Source organism: Acomys minous (genome assembly GCF_964271855.1).
Source record: "Acomys minous genome assembly, chromosome: 1".
Classification (NCBI taxonomy): domain Eukaryota; kingdom Metazoa; phylum Chordata; class Mammalia; order Rodentia; family Muridae; genus Acomys; species Acomys minous.
In genome coordinates, this window is record NC_140483.1 from 142,725,187 (window position 1) to 142,742,057 (window position 16,871).

At 50.6% G+C, this 16,871-nt stretch overlaps 1 protein-coding gene across 2 annotated transcripts in view; it reads left to right on the plus strand.

Moving 5' to 3' along the window:
* The window catches only part of COL15A1 (collagen type XV alpha 1 chain), a 106,839-nt gene that overhangs the window by 51,035 nt on the left and 38,933 nt on the right, over positions 1-16,871 (plus strand). For both annotated transcript variants that reach the window (XM_084791459.1, XM_084791458.1), the window contains exons 9-14: positions 23-160; positions 1,950-2,333; positions 2,716-2,844; positions 9,194-9,286; positions 10,586-10,711; positions 11,049-11,111. In XM_084791459.1, the coding sequence (XP_084647585.1) occupies positions 23-160; positions 1,950-2,333; positions 2,716-2,844; positions 9,194-9,286; positions 10,586-10,711; positions 11,049-11,111 (933 nt within the window). The remainder of the gene's footprint in view (positions 1-22; positions 161-1,949; positions 2,334-2,715; positions 2,845-9,193; positions 9,287-10,585; positions 10,712-11,048; positions 11,112-16,871) is intronic.

The following is a 16,871-nucleotide window of genomic DNA, read 5'->3' on the forward strand; positions in this document are numbered from 1 at the left end:
TTTGGGATATCTTTCCATTCAGGATCCAGAGACTGAAGAAAATCTAGCAGCAACGGCATCAGGGGATGGTGAGGTGCCCACCGGCACTGCTGGGGATGCAGAGGCTGGCAGCGTGCCCACTGGAGGGCCAACCCTGGAGCCAAGAGAAGAAGCCAGTCTGGTAAGGAATATAAAGAGCTGAAATAGCCTGGTTGGAGTGTCTGTCTTACACTCAGTAGACTCAGATGCTCCTGTCTAGGGTGTGTATGTGTGTGTTGGGGGGGTGAGTGTGGGTGTAGGGGCGGGAGGTGGGGAGCACCTCTCTGACCAACGCTAGTTCAGAGGTGGGACTTTGCCTGGCAGGACTTTCTAGCAGGGTGTGGAGGTAGAGGGGGCAAGTTGTGTGATTAGAGGAACAGGGAGGAGCCTCAGAGCTGTGTGCAGAGCCTATTGTCCCCACCAGCCGAGGCCAGCGGCCAAGGGTATGGTCTGCCTGTGAGGGAAAGAGGTGATGGCACTGCTGTGAGCTGGCAGGGTGCAGAGAGGCAGGCACAACAGGGTGAGGGTTAGGCTAGGTCATACTGCCTGAAGTGCAGAGAAAACTGGACATACACAGCCCAGCTGGACGTTGGACCAGTCTGTCCCTGTGACCATCCGCACAGAGGCTCTTTATCTATCAGATTCAAACCCTCCTCCTCACGGCCACTCCTGTGTTCCCACCTCATGTCAATTGCACAGTCCTGCCCCAGTTGCCTCATTTGGAATTTTTTCCCCCTCTTCCTTCTGTCCCATGTCCCATGGGAATAGGGTCCCTCATGATTTTCTACCTGAATCTGTAATTCACCAGCTTAGCCCCGCCCCTGAGCCACCTCCTTCCCCAGCCATTCCCCTGCTTTTCTGGGAGGTTTCCCTGACCTTGACCTACTGACCCAGTTCCCTTGAGAAGCCTAGCAGGGTCCGGTCACTGGCTTTCTTCTCAGCTGCACCTGGGGCTTCAGTGTTCCAGACCGGAGCCATAGCTTCCCACTCCAAGCTTATCTCCGTTTCTTCTTGCTTTGTGGCCTCTTCCCACGCCCCTCCTTGCTGCAGAGAGCTTGTCCCTCCCCTCCCTTCACCTGCAGAGTCAGCCCAGCAGCACTTTCACAGGAAGGTGCTGGCATGGGCTGTGGAGGTTCTTGTCCTTGGAAGACCTCTTCATAATTGTATTTGGTCAAAAGCTTCATCCGTTGTGCATGCCTGGCTCCCTAGCAGAGCCTGGTGGGGGGGGGGGGACAGGGCTTAGCAGTCCCCACTTCCCAGATCTGCTTTACCTTTCTCAAGTGGTATGTGCTACACTAATTTGCTGAGGGAGTGCATGAAGGCAGCAGGGCCTCTGCCTAGGTTAACAACCCACCTCCAAGCTCCTGGCATGCTCGCTCTCCTGTCTGCAGCACAGTGGGCAGGCGACCTTGTGCTCTGCTCTCGCACCCACACAGGCTGGAGACAGAGTTCTCCAGGCCACCGGACTGTTACACAGAGGAGTTCAAAGAACAAAGTGTCTCCTTGCCCTTCCTTTTCCTCTCTTGTTCCGTTTTCCTCCTTAAAGGATAGTGTATGTCACAGCAGGAGAAAACCAGAGACCAGCTCCACCTAGTCTTAGCTTAACAGAAGCTGGAGCTCAGCTCGCAGAGCTGTTTGGAAGTATGAGGGCTGCCTGAGAGGCGATGAGCTCCCCGTGACTGGAAGTATACAAACTAAGCCCAGATACTAGATGGATTGCAGAGGTGGGCTGAAGATGCCCAGGTGTGTTCTGCCCCAGCCCCAGAGGCCTGTACACCGCGGTGCAGTCCTCCCTCAGGGAGTACAGGGAGGACGACAGAGGAGCTGCTGAGAGCTGATTGGCCCAGTGGTTTTCCTTCTATCACATGTGCACTGCCACTGAAATGGGGGTGGGGATCACATGGCAACATCTCATGCCAGTTCTGTTCCAGGGTCCAAAAGGTGAAGGATGGTTATCCCCAGCTGTGTCCAAAGCGCCCCCCGGTGCCTTCGAGGAAGAGGAAGCCAGTGGGACTGCCAACGACAGCCTGGATAGCTTCACGCCCACAATGGCCTTTGAGCAAGCCAGCGGGGACGCTACAGACACTCAGGCCACTCTGACACCCACAGTGGCCCTTGAGCAAGCCAGCGGAGACCCTACACACACCCAGGCCACTCTGACACCCACAGTGGCCCTTGAGCAAGCCAGTGGGGACCCTACAGACACCCAGGCCACTCTGACACCCACAATGGTCCTTGAGCAAGCCAGTGGGAGCCCTACAGACATCCAGGCCACTCTGACACCCACAGTGGTCCTTGAGCAAGTGTTTACTACTGTAAGTCCTATTTAGCACCCTCTCTGACAGAAATGTAGACATTCGGAGCCAGGAGCTGTTAAGGCCCTCTGCAGAGGCACACACAACTTCAGCTCTGTTGTGAGAGCTGCACAGGAGAGGGGGACAGTGACAAAGGGGATAAAGGGGCCAGGTTGCTGGGTTTTGTCCCAATCAGCTACCACCTAACTTTGACTAAGACTTTTCCTAGAGATCAATGTCCCAAGGGTGGGAAGGGTTTCAGGGAGTCACTTCTGTGACTGAGCTTAGCTGGTAGTTAAGAAAGTGTTTTGACATCAGACTGCTGCTACAGAAGTGACAGTTCCAATCCTCCAGCCTCATGGGCTGGGGTCACAATGACCTCTCTGGTTCATGTCCTTCACAGGCACCCACCGATGAGGAAGATTTGATGGCCTCCACAGAGGGAACCGAAGAGGAGGGATCTGGCAGCACGCCCCCCAGTGGGCCTCCACTCCCCACACCCACAGTGGGTCCTGAGAGGCAGGTCACTCTGGTAAGTGTCCTGGGCGTTTAGGCTGAGCTGGTAGGTGTTTTAGTGTGAAGAAAGGCCACCTTGACCTTCTCAGGGTCACTTCTTGCCTTGGTTTCTAAAGACAGTATTGAGGGCCTATGGCCTGATGAGCCCCAGGAGGCTGCAGTTTGGGTAAGAAAAGACAAAAAGTAAAGATAGAGGGACCTTGATTAGGTCTTCAGTTGCCTTTGTAATTGCACCAAGATTAGCAATGTTAGGGCATATACACTGAGTGTAGGCCACAGCAGGGCCTACTATAGAGGCATGGAGCCAGAATGGTGTGTGGACCCACTGGGGCCTTCTAACAGAGGGCCCGAGGCTGTAGGCTGCTACTCCTGACCTTGGTCCTTCCTTTGGTGTCTGCAGGCTAGCTCTGGTCAGCACAGGACAGTTGTGGAGTCAGGTCAAAAGATGTTCAGAACCGTCTATATGTACCTGCGGTGGCCAGCTTAGGGACTGTCACTGACTCAAAAAAGCAGGCAACTCAGACTCAGGCCTGCATGAATTGGGGAATGAACTGCCCTTCAGGGGGAAGATGGTTCTCAAGGAGAACCTCCTGCTGGTGACCCACCTCGGTGTGTCAGCTCATAGAGTGACACTCTGAAAGCCACCACTCCAGCCACGTGGCCCCACAGCCGCAGTGCTGCAGTGGCCTGTGATAGGGGCTGCAGAGGTCACGAGAGCTCCCTGAGACTCCTGAATGGCCCTTACCCAAGAACGTCTTCCCCTGACTAGCCGGTGCCCGTGTGGCTTCCTGTCTCGGGGTTGGAGTTGCCCTTGACTCCTGTGGGATGTGTGGTCTCCACTCTGAGTGATAGCAATGAGGTGTGATGAGAAGGAGGTACGCGGTGGCTGTTCCATCTGAGAGACAGGGCTGGGCTCACCCTGGGCCCTCTGGCCTGGGCAGCTCCTCCTGTGCAATGTTACCCTCCTACAAACCCTGAGCCTGACAGAGGCAGGAGATGAGGGGCCACTTCAAGAGACGCCCTGATTGTGAGGGCTCCAGGTCTCCTCATCATCATTGGCAGAGAAAGAAGAATGAGGACTCTGGATTCAAACCCCAGAGTCCGTTAGACACAGCCAGGCAGCTCAAAGCCCACAGGCCTGGAGTCATTTGATGGAGTGAGACTTGGGTTGGCACTCCCAGAGGTCTGTCCTCAAGGTGGCTCTCTCAGAGAGTCCCCAGCTGCCTGAGATGCCCTGAGCACTGTGACTCCCTAACACTTTCCCCGGCCCCTCTGCTCCTTACTCCACAGTCTGTGCAATGTCAACCCCAGTGCTCCCTGGCGTGCCACATCAGGCAGAGGCAGAGCCTGCTCTTGGCTGAAAACATTCTTATTGAAAATCTAGAGACTTCACAAAGGGACTCAGAACAGCATGGTCACCTCCCATAGTCACCAACCTGTGCTGATCAGCCTTAGCTCTCCTCCATCCTACCACTCGGAGAAGCCTGGGGCATTGCTGGGAAATCCTAAGCATCATGTCACTTAACGCGTGCAGAGTTCACTGCACATTGCCAACTTGGGAACTTTGTGTTGTCTGTTCGGTTTTGCTTTTATTGTAATCACATATGACCCATCTAACAAAACCAACAGTAGCCTTTTCATGGTCTCTAACACTCGGGTTGACTTCTCAACTCCTCTTGGCACTTAGTTTGGCTGTGAAACCTCCTCTATCTGCACATTATGGCTGTTGATACTGTTGATGATATAACTGCCCCATGGTATGGTTAAGGGGAATGTTTTTGTTGAGAGAGAGAGAGAGAGAGAGAGAGAGAGAGAGACAGAGAGAGACAGAGAGAGAGAGAGAGACAGAGACAGAGACAGAGACAGAGACAGAGACAGAGACAGAGACAGAGACAGAGATTGAGAAGAGCAGCATTATAAATTGAATGAGTAACTGTGGGGGCCCGGCATGGAAACCCATAAGGTGGAGGGAATTTAGGGTAGGGGAGAAGGTGGAGAGGGAGATTGCCGCGTGTAACAGGTGCCTGTGATTGGCTAGGCCAGCATGCACTTTGATATGCTAACAGGCACCACAGGTAGCCATAGGTGCCTTCTGTCCAAAGTAAGGAAAATGATTCCTTTTGCTAGAGGGGAGCCAGCTTCACACGGTCCTGAGGGTTGCTGGCTTTCATGTAACTGCCAGAAATCCTCTTAGTCAGGCTGAGCTCCTTTTGGATATTTGGGCTGCCTTTTGGAGTTCAGGGATTGGAGTCTCCTTTGGACCTAACAGATTTATCTCAGGTGTTGTTTTATCTGTTTCCCCACCTTCCTTTTTTCTGTTTGCCATTGATTGGTTTGGAGAAACTGGGCCAATCGTCCTTATAGTCTTGACTTCTGTTCTGAGAAGGCAGGACTGGCGGGGTCAGTCACACTGGTGGGCCGGGGGTGGGGCCTAGTGCTTCTGGGAAACTCTGTCCACACATATTAGTGACCATAAAACTGCATATTAACGACCAGAAATTAACCACCACACAATTGCAACCAGGAATTTGGTTTCCAGAATCCCCCTCAATGGAGATAGCCTGATACGTAACAAAGGATTTGTTAACTAGGATATTAACCTTAACATCTGTCCATAATAGAGGGAACTTGGGTCTGATTTAATTAGCTAGCAAAAGGAGATTAATTGAATTAAATTCTATTCAAATAACGGAACATTAGACGTTATTAAAATTATTCTCATTTGTACTCAGCGCCGAGGAAAATGCTTACCGCATCCTGCTAAGTGAAAGAAGATGGTTTTAAACTTGAGTGTGCTGTGTGGTCTTAACTGTTTGGAAATACATGCTCTAGCAGCGTTGCTTCAGAGTCGGGGGACTGTAGGGGTGTGGTAGCTTCCCAGTGTGTTTTGTTACTCTTTGCTTTGGGACTTATAGTTTTGTTTTTTTTTTTTACACTGGTGTTTGTTTTGTTTTTGTAGTGCTAAGAGGTGAACATAAATCCCTGTTGATGCTAGTCCAGCTTTCTGCCACTGAGCTACATGCCTAGGCTTTATAACATCATTTTTAAAAGTATTTTAATCAATGTATTTATTCCAGGGGCGTGGCATGCACATGAGTAGAGGCCAGAGTGCGGCGCCAGCTGTCCCTCCATCACTCTTTAGCTGTTCTTCTGAGGCAATGTCCGTCTCTGAACCTGAGTGGCTCCCCATTTTCTCAACTAGACTCAAGGCCAACAAGCCCTATCAACCCTTCTGTCTCCACCTCCCCCCTCCCCAAACTACAGTTACGGACATGCAAAGGATACCCAGATTGTTAGTGGGTGCTGGGATCCAAACTCTGACCCACCTGATTGTGCAACAGCTGGTCTTACCTGCTGAGACATCTCTCTAGCCCCAGACTTTTGTAAATCTTTAAGAAGAGGATGGAGGAGGCAGGGGTGTAAGGAGGAGGGGGGAGGGGGAGGAGTTAGGGAAGGAGAGGAAGACAAGCGGGAGGAGAGGGGGTAGGTGAATCAATGACTACCAGAGCACCACACCCTGGCATGGAAGTCATGAAGACAGATAACTGACAGGCACCTGTGTCAGGCACCCGCTATGAGCAGAAACTGATGCCCCAGTGCCTGTGCAGGGAGCTTAAAAGCACAGTTAGGACAGCCACGAGAGCACCTGCCCTGGAATATTCTCAGAATCATTTTGAATCACAGAGGCGATACAGTTGAGTGGCAAGCCGGACTCGGCTGCTCACCTGCAACCAATTTCTTCATGCCTGCTTGTTTCATACTCCTGCAAAGCTCAAGGACCACAGCTGTGGTTCCTACCTCTTGGTCTGCTGTGAGATTCAAATGGCTCACGAGTGGGAAACTTTGCCTGTCACATCATACTTGCTCAAATAAATTAGCTACATGCAATTATTTATCACATGGGGCTCAGAGAGGGTTAAAACACCGCGTGTGGTCACAGAGCTCCCGGAAGGAGGGACAAGAACATGGTCTTTGGACTTTGTGCCTGGGTTTTTGTGCTGTCTACAGCCAGACCACCATCTTCAGACATGACCCAGAAATTAGTGAGCAAAGCCCACTGGTCTCTACGGGCCTCAGTTTCCCTATCTCTTACGGAAGGTCCTTCTGAGTCACATGCTCTGCCCCTGGGTTTCCTCTTGGGAGGAAGTTGATGAGGAAGAGGACCCTGGTCCTAGGTGGGTCTCTCTGCAGCTGGAGGACCTCAGGAGATCTGTAGGCTGGGGTGATCGGGGTAACCTGTGTTGCAGCAGCCAGGATGAAGGGCTGCTAAGGCCATGCAGCCTCAGCCCATCACTGCAGACAACACCTTGTGTTCTGAAAGAACTGCTAAGGCAAGCTACTCCCACCTCACTGTGATTCCCCCAGGCCTCCTGCTCTGGGCCCAGGTGACAGCTTGGCTGCCCCCCCCCTTTGTTGCTCTGGCCCTAGGCCTTTGATTTCAACTCTCTTGGAGATCAGTCCTTAGGGAAGCCAGTGACCTGTGTGTGTTGGGGTCCTCCTTGGTCCCCACGTCAGGGCAGCAGGGCTCTAAGGGCGGTGCAGGAAGCCCTAAGAAGAAGCCGCACAGAACCCACATTCTGTCCCTCTCCACCTCCTTCTGTTTTGTTCATCCATCTATCCATCCTTTAACCTGATTTGTCAGGACAGCCATTTCTCTGGGGGGCTTTTTGGCAGCTGACATCCCATAGGCTCCCTTTTCTCATTCTCCCCACCTTTCCCCCCTCCCCACTTGGATACTTCTGCTACGTGAAGACATTTCCTGAACACCAGTTATGCCAGGCTGTGGTGCTAGAGGTGCTCCCTGGAGAAGCCCATGGCTTTAGGAAGGCAGATCCGGGAGGACTCACGAGCCAGAGAGGCCTGGGTGGGGGTGAACAGTTCACCAGTTCCGGATGCCAAGCCTCTGGAAGAGCCCAAACAAGGGCTGGGGGAATCCTCAGGCAGCACCAGGGGTCATGCCATGTGCATCTGCATGTGCAGCTTACCCATGCCCCTTCTCTTACCAGTGTGATGTGGGAACAAAGGGCCACTGAGCCCGGAGAAGCAGGGGAGTGGCGGTTGCAGAGGGCAGGGTAACGGGGCAGGTGACTTGGGTCATCTTTATAGAAGATCATGGCTTTCTTCAGTTTGGGTTCAGAGCTCAAAGGTGAGCAGTTTCTATAGGGAGGAAGGGAGCAGTGGGAGGAGATGCCTCACTGACCCTGTGGGTCTCTTTAGGATGACGCTGTGGGGAGGGAGACTTCCCAGAGTTTATTTCAGTGAGTATTCAGGTTTCCACTGTTCTGAAGCCCTGTAGGGCTCAGCTCCATATTTAACTTATTATATTTCCTGGACCCTGAGGGACCAAGAAGGGACTCCCAACTAGACCCTGACTCAAGACCTGCTCCCTTTCTGGGATTCCCACCTCTAGGAACGACACTCTGGAAACAACACTCTGGGCCCCTCTCTGCTTCCTGTCTTGGCCATCTCAAGCTCCCTGGGTTTAGCTGTGTGGTAATCCCTCCTCCATGAGATGAAAGCAACAACCTTCAATGGGTCTCCTTCCCTCTATGACTACCACTGTCTTATGTACTGTTCTATTGCTATAAGGAAACGCCATGACCAATGCAACTTATAAAGGAAGGCATTTAATTGGGGTTCTTGCTTACAGTTCCAGAGGGTTAGTCTATTATCACTATGTCGAGAAGCACGGTGGTAGGCATGCAGGCATGGAGCCAGAGAAGAGGAGAGCTTACATCTGATCCTCAAATTGCATGCCAAGAGGGATCCAGGTTAGGTCTAGTGTGGGCATTTGAAACCTCGAAGTCCACCCCCCAATGACACACCTCCTCCAACAGGCCACACCTCCTAATCCTTCCCAAATGGTTCCCCTAACCATATAGGGGAACAAAGGAATCTATGAGCTCAAACATATGAGCCTATGGAGGCTGCTGTCATTCAAACCTCCACAGCTCCCTTCTGATAGCAAGTGACTTTCCTGTTCCTAGCTGTAACCTGCAAATCTCATCATCCTTGGACCTCTCAGTCAGAGCTCAGGATACACAATATATGTGTGTATACACACACACACACACACACACACACACATATATATGTGTATATATATATACACACACACATGCCCATGTCCTTACCTTTAGGATAGCTTCACACTGGAAGTCTGGAGAGAAAACAGAGGGGTTGAAGGGAGGTTGAGACTGGGCCATCTGCCGTCTGAAGCACAGAGAAGCTGATGCAGGACTCAGCTGGAAAGGCAGATGGCCATAGGCTTTTTTAGGCTACAGAATATGGGACCCCTTGGGGCGGTGTGGTTGTCCGTGGAGGCGGATGCCTGAGTCCACATGCAAGATGTCTTCTTTCTGCAGGTAGGCGTGGAGGCTGAGGGCTCTGGCCCCATTTGGGGCATGGAAGCGGGCTCGGGCTCTGGAGACATTATGGAGAAGGAGGATCTGTTGAGAGTGAGTATCAGGGATGCTACGGGCTGGTGTTGGGGACCTGAGAGGGAAGGTTGTGGGGACAGGAGCTGGTGAAAGTAGAGTGGCCCCTTGGGAACTATTGGCCAGAGTATATGGAAACCATCACACATTCCCCTTAACTTTGTACGTGTTTGAAATTTCCACCTCATGTTAAACATGTATGAACTTGGATTTTTCTTTGTTTGCTTGTTTTGAGTCAGGGTTTCTCTGTGTAGCCTTGGCTGTCCTGGATTCACTTCGTAGACCAGGCTGGCCTCGAACTCGATCCACCTGCCTCTTCTCCTGAGTGTTGGGATTATAGGCGGGTATCACCATGCCTGGCATGAACTTGGATTTGTCTTGAGAGCCTCTCTTCTCCACCTTCCTCCTTTGTCTGGAATCTGTTTCTTTCTCTTTCATAACAAGTTTGCTCATTGACCTTCGCTCTACCCATGCCTCCCACCCTACCCTATTTATGAAGGGATCTCCCTGGTTTCTTCTCTGTTTGGGTAGCATTAAACACCCAGTTTCCAGTGTGAAATCCTCCTCCCACCCATCTGCTCTTGGCCCCTTCTTGGTGCCTGTGCCACGTCTGGACTGTCCAAGGCTAGGTTCTACCAGCCCTCTCTAAATGATCCACAGCAGCATGAAGCTGGTTTTAGATGCAGCTGTTGCTCCGTCCTTGTGCCCAGCCCTCTCTCCAACCCTTCCTCTGAGCCTGTGCTGTCCCAGCTTGAAGGGCCGCTTAGCTGTCCCTGCCCGTTACTCACGACCAGGATTGGAAAGGCCCTGGGCTCAGTGAATGGGTGGTGCAAAAGTCCAGCGGATCTACCAGGAACATTCTGGGCTGGTGAGATTTGACAGCCCAGCCGGAGGCTGAGGGAACAATCCACTTTGGGAAGCATCTCAGGGCAAGGCCAAGCACAGATTGTTTGGCTGACCTTAAGGTCAGTTAGAAAGCTGAATTAGCCAGGGCTCCTCTGGAATTCCAGATAATTGGCTCTTTATCATGTATACCCTTTGGGAGAAAGCACAGTGGTGTGGTCTGCTTGGAAAGTCTTATATTCAAATGCCAGCTCCCCTGCTTTTCAGGTGTGTGTGTGCGTGTGTGTGTGCGTGTGTGTGCGTGTGTGTGTGCGTGTGTGTGTGTGTGTGTGTGTCCCTGAGTCATCTTGCCTCCCTCAGCTTCTCCCTGTGCAAGATGGGAGCCCCAATTCTTCCTTATCAGATTGTTGCAAAGGATCGGAAAGCATGCTTGGCATATTCACCTTCCCTCATCACTTCTAACACACTGTTTTTCAGGGTCCTCCGGGCCCCCCAGGCCCACCTGGATCACCTGGGATTCCAGGAAAGCCAGGAACTGATGTTTTCATGGGACCCCCTGGATCTCCTGGAGAGGATGGAGCCGCTGGTGAGCCAGGACCCCCGGTGAGCAACTGAAACCTCCTCCCCTGTGACCATAGGCTTCCTTTCACGCACAGATTACAGACTCAGGCCTACTCAAGGCTGGGGACCAAAATCTGCCCCATCTATGTCATTGCTGAGACTCCAGGGAAGGACTGTATGCACTGCTTTCCTGATTTATATGGGGGTGGAGGTGTGTGCCGGCCCATGGAGGTTTTGGAACCTACCGCAGGATACTAGGAGGATGTTTGTCTTGGGCTCATGGCCCTGAGTTCCCTAATCTTCTGTCCTTCCTAGGTAGGAGTTTTGTATGGGTTTTTGATAGAGTTGCTGTGAGCTGATAGTCACTGATATTCCCCAGGGCCCCGAGGGACAGCCTGGACTTACTGGAGCCTCTGGCCAGCCTGGAATGAAAGGAGAGAAGGTATGGAGACGGCGTGAGGCTCCAGGACAGGGAGCCAGCCTGGCCACTCTCTGGCCCCTAACCTGGGATTGCTTCCTCTGTTATTCCCTTTGGTCACCATTATTGGATGACCCACCATTCGGGTTCAAAGTTGCCTCATCTGTTTCTCCTTCCCACTCCTATGTGCCCTGGCTTCCATGAATGGCAGTGCTGCCATCCATCCTGCATCCTGTGTCTAAATGGCCTTTCCTGGCTTCCCCTTCTCCTCCTTGCTTCCCTGTCACCACTGGCTAGTTGTCAAGAGTAACTTCCATACCGATGGCCTTCCTGTGCATCCTGACCCCATTCTCTTCCTGCACACCCTGTACTGTTAGGACCCTAATTCATGTCCTCTCCTCCACAGTCACTCCCCACCTGTGCCTGTCCCCCTTCATGTAGCAGGCACTCACCAGCTCCTGAGAACATGGCACCCTGTGGGGTAAAGCCCTAATGCCCTTCTTGGTTGGTACCATCTGTCTCTGCATGCATGGCCCACTGCTCACTTGTACAGCTCTGAGCTATAAGCCCATTGCTGCAAGCTCATCTCTGCCAGCTTCTGAGCCTCTGCATGTGGTGTCGGCCTTGCCTGGAATGCCCTTTCTTTTTGTCGTCAAGGCCCAGTTCAGATACAGTGATCCTCCTTTATCCTAGGGGTTATGTTACAAGACCCTTCCCTGCACATATATATTGTTATTTTCCTTGTACATACACACATACATACATATCTAGTTTCCAAATTAAGCACAGTAAAATATTATCTGCAAGAATTAATGATACAATAGACCAATTATAACAATATACCATAATAAAATCACTAGCATCACCACTTTGGAGTCATTATTATTAAGTAAAACAAGAGTTACTGAGTGGGTGAATAACACTATGCAGTAGGTCTGATAACCAAGACGGCAGCTAAGTTACTGACTGGTAGGGGATACAACATGGACATGCTGGACCACAGGACTGCATATATCCTAGAAAAGATGGAGCAGGAAGTTGTAAGGTTCCATTGTGCTGTTCAGAATGGTGCTTAATCTAAAGCTTGTGAAGTGCTCATTTCTGGAATTTTCCATTTAACAATTTTAGCCTGTGGCTAACTGGAGAGCTGAAACCACAGAGAGGGTAGCTGTGCATAAGGTGAGGGAGATACTCAGTGTCCCCCTCCTCACTCTGTTGTTTGGGTTTAGTGTTTTGTCTGGTGTTTGTGGAGATAAGGTCATGCTACACAGCCTGGGTTAGCCTCGAACCTGTGATCCCGTCACTGAAGGGTCTCATCTAGTGCTGGAATTATAGAAGTATTCCATCATGCCTGACTTCTCTCAACTCTTCCAGGACCTCTTTTTCTTCCTCTTTCTGTGACCACAAAGTTAATGTTGCTGTCATTCTTAGCCAATGACATAGAAGGTGCTAGCTTACCTGCACACCCCACGTCCTACTGCATACCCCACGTCCTACTGCATACCCCACGTCCTACTGCATACCCCACGTCCTACTGCATACCCCACGTCCTACTGCACACCCCACGTCCTACTGCATACCCCATGTCCTACTGCATACCCCGCATCCTTATCCTACCGTAGAGTGGGACTATGCTTCCAAGCTTGCACAGCTTCTGTTAGTCTTGCATGAATAAGTGAAATATTCTTCAAGCTCCATTTTAAGCTGTTATTTCTCGTTAGCCTGCTTTTAGTCTTCCTTGGCCTGTCAGTCTGCCTACTGTCCATGCTGGTACTCTTGGGGAAAGGCAACTCATGGCCCTGTAGCCTTCCCAGACACAGTGAAGACATGCTCTTTCTGCAAAGAGAGATAATAAATAAAAACAAGACACATTGCACTAGTGATATGCTAATGGGATTAATGAAGGTTCAAGGAACCCACTGGATAGCAGGCAGAGGCCCCGAGCATCACCCACATGAACACGGTTCAAATGCTTCCTGCCAAGACACCGTCACTGAGTCAAATCCCAGTTTCCATTAGCCCTTGAGTGTGCTTAGCTGAAAGAGTAACCTGATTTTTGTTGCAAATGAATTTCTCAGAAAAAGAAACAACTGTGAAATTTTAGGAAACTTGTTTTATACAAACCAACAGTTTCATAAGAAATCTAGGTCTGCAGGAAGCCCCTACCAGCCCACACTTACCTTGCCTGCTCCTACAAACCAGCAGCCAGACCTCCCACACTGTCTGTACTTGAAGACACGCAAGTGCTGCACACTGACACCCCTGCTGGCTGCAGCTGGCTCAGCAGAGCCACAGGCAGGAAGACCGGCCTTGCCCTGGGTAACCGCTGGAGACCTGTTCTGCAGGCTTATTCCTGGGATTGGTTAAGAGGCCTCCTGCTTACTGAGTACACCGGAAGCCTTTGGGTTAAGCAAAAGCAATTCTAGAAGGACCAGGATATTTGCATTTGGAGAAGTGAAGGGAAACCACACAGTCTGGAACACAGTCACATAAATGTGACTTCATTCATAAAGGAAATGAGTGTCTCGGGGCCCTTATGAGACATTGGTCCAGTGATACTTTTGACCCCTGACCCTTGCCACAGTGTCTATCTTTGGCCCACACATGCTTACCGACAAGGCCTAGACAGTACCTCCCACGGCTGGATAAACTGAGTCGTAGGAAGCCTTTTCTCATGCTATTAGCCAGGCACACAGAACAGCCCAGAGAATTATCCAAATTGGGGGATGGGTCCCATGCCACCCAGGCTGGCCTCAGACTCCATAGGAGCTAAAGATGACCTTGTATCCCGCACCTCTAATCCTCCAGCCTTTCCCTCCCAAGTGCTGGAATTAACATGTGTGCATTACAATGCCTGGCTCAAAGTGAGGTACCCTCCCACCACACATAATGAATAAGACTCAATATATTTGTCTGGGAAATTTAATGTGTTTATATGACCATTATCCTCAGGCATGAACCTATCATCAAAGTGTAGAAGGTCATTAAGAGTGTATCTAGTAGATTATTTATGATGTTTAGCATAAACAGAAGTATCTCTTATTTTCCCCATATTAAACTGAACACCTAACCCTGACACCGTTATCCCAGGAAGAAGGCAGTGATAAAGGCTTATTTCCCCAGCTGCAGACAACATCTGCTGGGGAAGCTGAGGAGCCTGCTAGAGAGCAAGCTCCCAGGACATCACATCCACTGCAGCTTCTCCCTCCAATTCTGCCAGAACTGAGAGCATGAGGTCTTCGGATCCAGGGCATTCGTGATATTCCTCAGCCTTAGAAGGTTCTGAGACACCCACACAGCAAAGAGTCTGTGCTCTGAAGTTTTCTCAACTACCCAGAATTGCTGGGCAACCTTGAATTCCCAAGAGCTGTCTTTGAATAACCTCACTGGGCTGGAAATGTCAGTGTAGACCCAACCTCTTGTCTTTCCCGTAAATTAGAAGAGAAACTGGACGGCGTCATCGCCTCCGCCCCTCTCTCATAGCTGCCCCAGTCTGCTTTGGAGCGAAGCTCATATGACAACATCAGGGTCCTCTGAAGACTCTGAGCATCAAGCTGCTTTGGCCTAGAATCCAGAAACCAACCATGCTTGAGTCCAGCACGTCAGAGCATTTGGCTTGGCTTCTCATCTTCTTTCTTTCGTTATCAGGTGGCTTTGGCAGAGCATTTGCCTGGTAGGGGGGTCCATAAAACGGTCTGTAGGGGAGACTGAGCTGAAATTATTGTCGCTACCAAACCTATGATCAAACCCTGAAGAACCTCAGCAAGAAATCCCAGCAGGAAAAAAAAAAAAAAAAAGCCCATGCATCTGCTGGCTTCTTCCATGTTCCTGTGTATTGGTCTCTTGTAGTACCCTTGATAATTCAGTTTACCACAAGGAGCCAAAATTTATACTGAATTCTGTTAACTTTCTTGTTGCTGTGAGAAAACTCCTGAGAAAAGGCGGAAGAATTCACTTTGGCTTTCATATTCAGAGATTTCAGCTCATCGTAGTAGGAGCCCATGGTGGAACAGGGGTTAGGGGTCAGGGGTCAGAGGCCTGGGCCATCATGGTGGGCATCTGTGGTGGGCCAGTACAGAGCAGCTCCTGCTGGCCAGAAAGCAGAATGCATGCTTGAGCTATGAGCTCTACCTTTTCCAATTTTATTCTGTCTGGACCCCAAGACTATGTATGAGACATGCCACTCAGATTCAAGGTGGGGTCTCCTTCCTTATGTAATCCTCTCTGGAAACACCATAGACATGGCCAGACCTGTGCTTAACCAGTCTCAGTACTCTCAGGCTAAGCAAGCTTGTTTATTTATTTACCATCATGAATTCTAAACTACAGGACAGATACGGTGGCTCACGCCTTTAATCCTAGTGCTGTGGAGGCAGGAGGATCTCTAAGAGTCTGAGGCTAGCCTGGCCTGCATGGTGAAGTCCAGCCCCAGCCAGGGTTACATAGTGAGACCTTGTCTCAAAGTAAAAAACATTTTTTTTTATTCTAAACTTTGATCTTACGACATACGGCACTGTTGTAACTCATTCCGCTGCAGAGTTGATATCTATAGTTTCTCACTTATAACCACATAGCTCTATTAGTTGGAATTTAGACACACACACACACACACACACACACACACACACACACACTCAAACACTACACTAATGAGTGGCGTGTGTCCCATTTCAGAAGTGCAGAGTAGTTCCTGAACTACTTATCACAGGTCTCAGTTTTCACCCTAACTTCACCTCTTGGCTAATCTGCTCACGCTCCAAACTGATGGCCATCATGCCTATGAGCCAGTGGGTTGGACCCAAGCCCTACCTTATTCAAGCAGAGTAAAATAATCTGAGACAGACCAGGGACTACGGTGGCTTCTAGAACCTTCCTCCCGCTCTGCTGCAAGATGCATTTTGGCTTAAATGGACTTGGGGAAGCAATTGGAAATAATACAGTTTTCCACTTAATGATAATACTTCATTTTAATGGGGTCAACTGGAAGCACAGCTGAAAAATTTTAAAGACCGGGCAACTTTAAGTACGGTTCATGAGAGCCCCGCTAGTGGTTTGATGTACGGCTGGAAGGCCTTTTCTTAAGATGGGACTGAAGCAGGCAGTGTGCAATGTGTAACTGCTCACACCAGAGAGGAACAGAAATAAGAAACTGCAGCCTCCACATTTAGCAGCTAAATAGAGACTCAGTAACTTGCGACACATTTCTGCCCCAGGTAGGTCACACGAAATTGCTCAGTTTGCCCATGTTGGCCATTTGTGGCCATGGATTATTTCTTCAAATTAGTATTCCTTTTCCTTCCACCTCCCCAAAGAGCAAGGACATCCTGGTGCCTCAGGCTAGTAGGCATCAGAGCTTCTTCAAAAATTGCCTAAGTCCAGCTATAGAGGCTTCTGAATGTGACAATTCGGTACACTCCAGCATGCTGTCCCTGCCCTGGGAGTCTGGGGCCGCCTCCAACAGGCCCAACACTTTTCCTGACAGCACCTTCCCTGTTCCCATCATTAGCCCAAGGACTGAGTGGGGGCTCTTAATCAAGGAGCTGTTACTGAGGTGTGGGGCCTCTCCCCCATGCTCCACACACACCAGATGCTTGCCTCCCCGCACTGTTGGACAGCTCTCGCCAGCAGAACCCTGAGCCTTCACTGAGCAGAGAGCCTGGAAAGAGAGGAAGGACGGCTGCCTGTGGGCCTATGGCTGGCTTGTCATTGTGCCGTGCTACCCAGGCATGCTCTCACCTTTGCTGTTTAGGCATCCCTAGGAAGCGTTCCCAGAGCCAGCTGGAA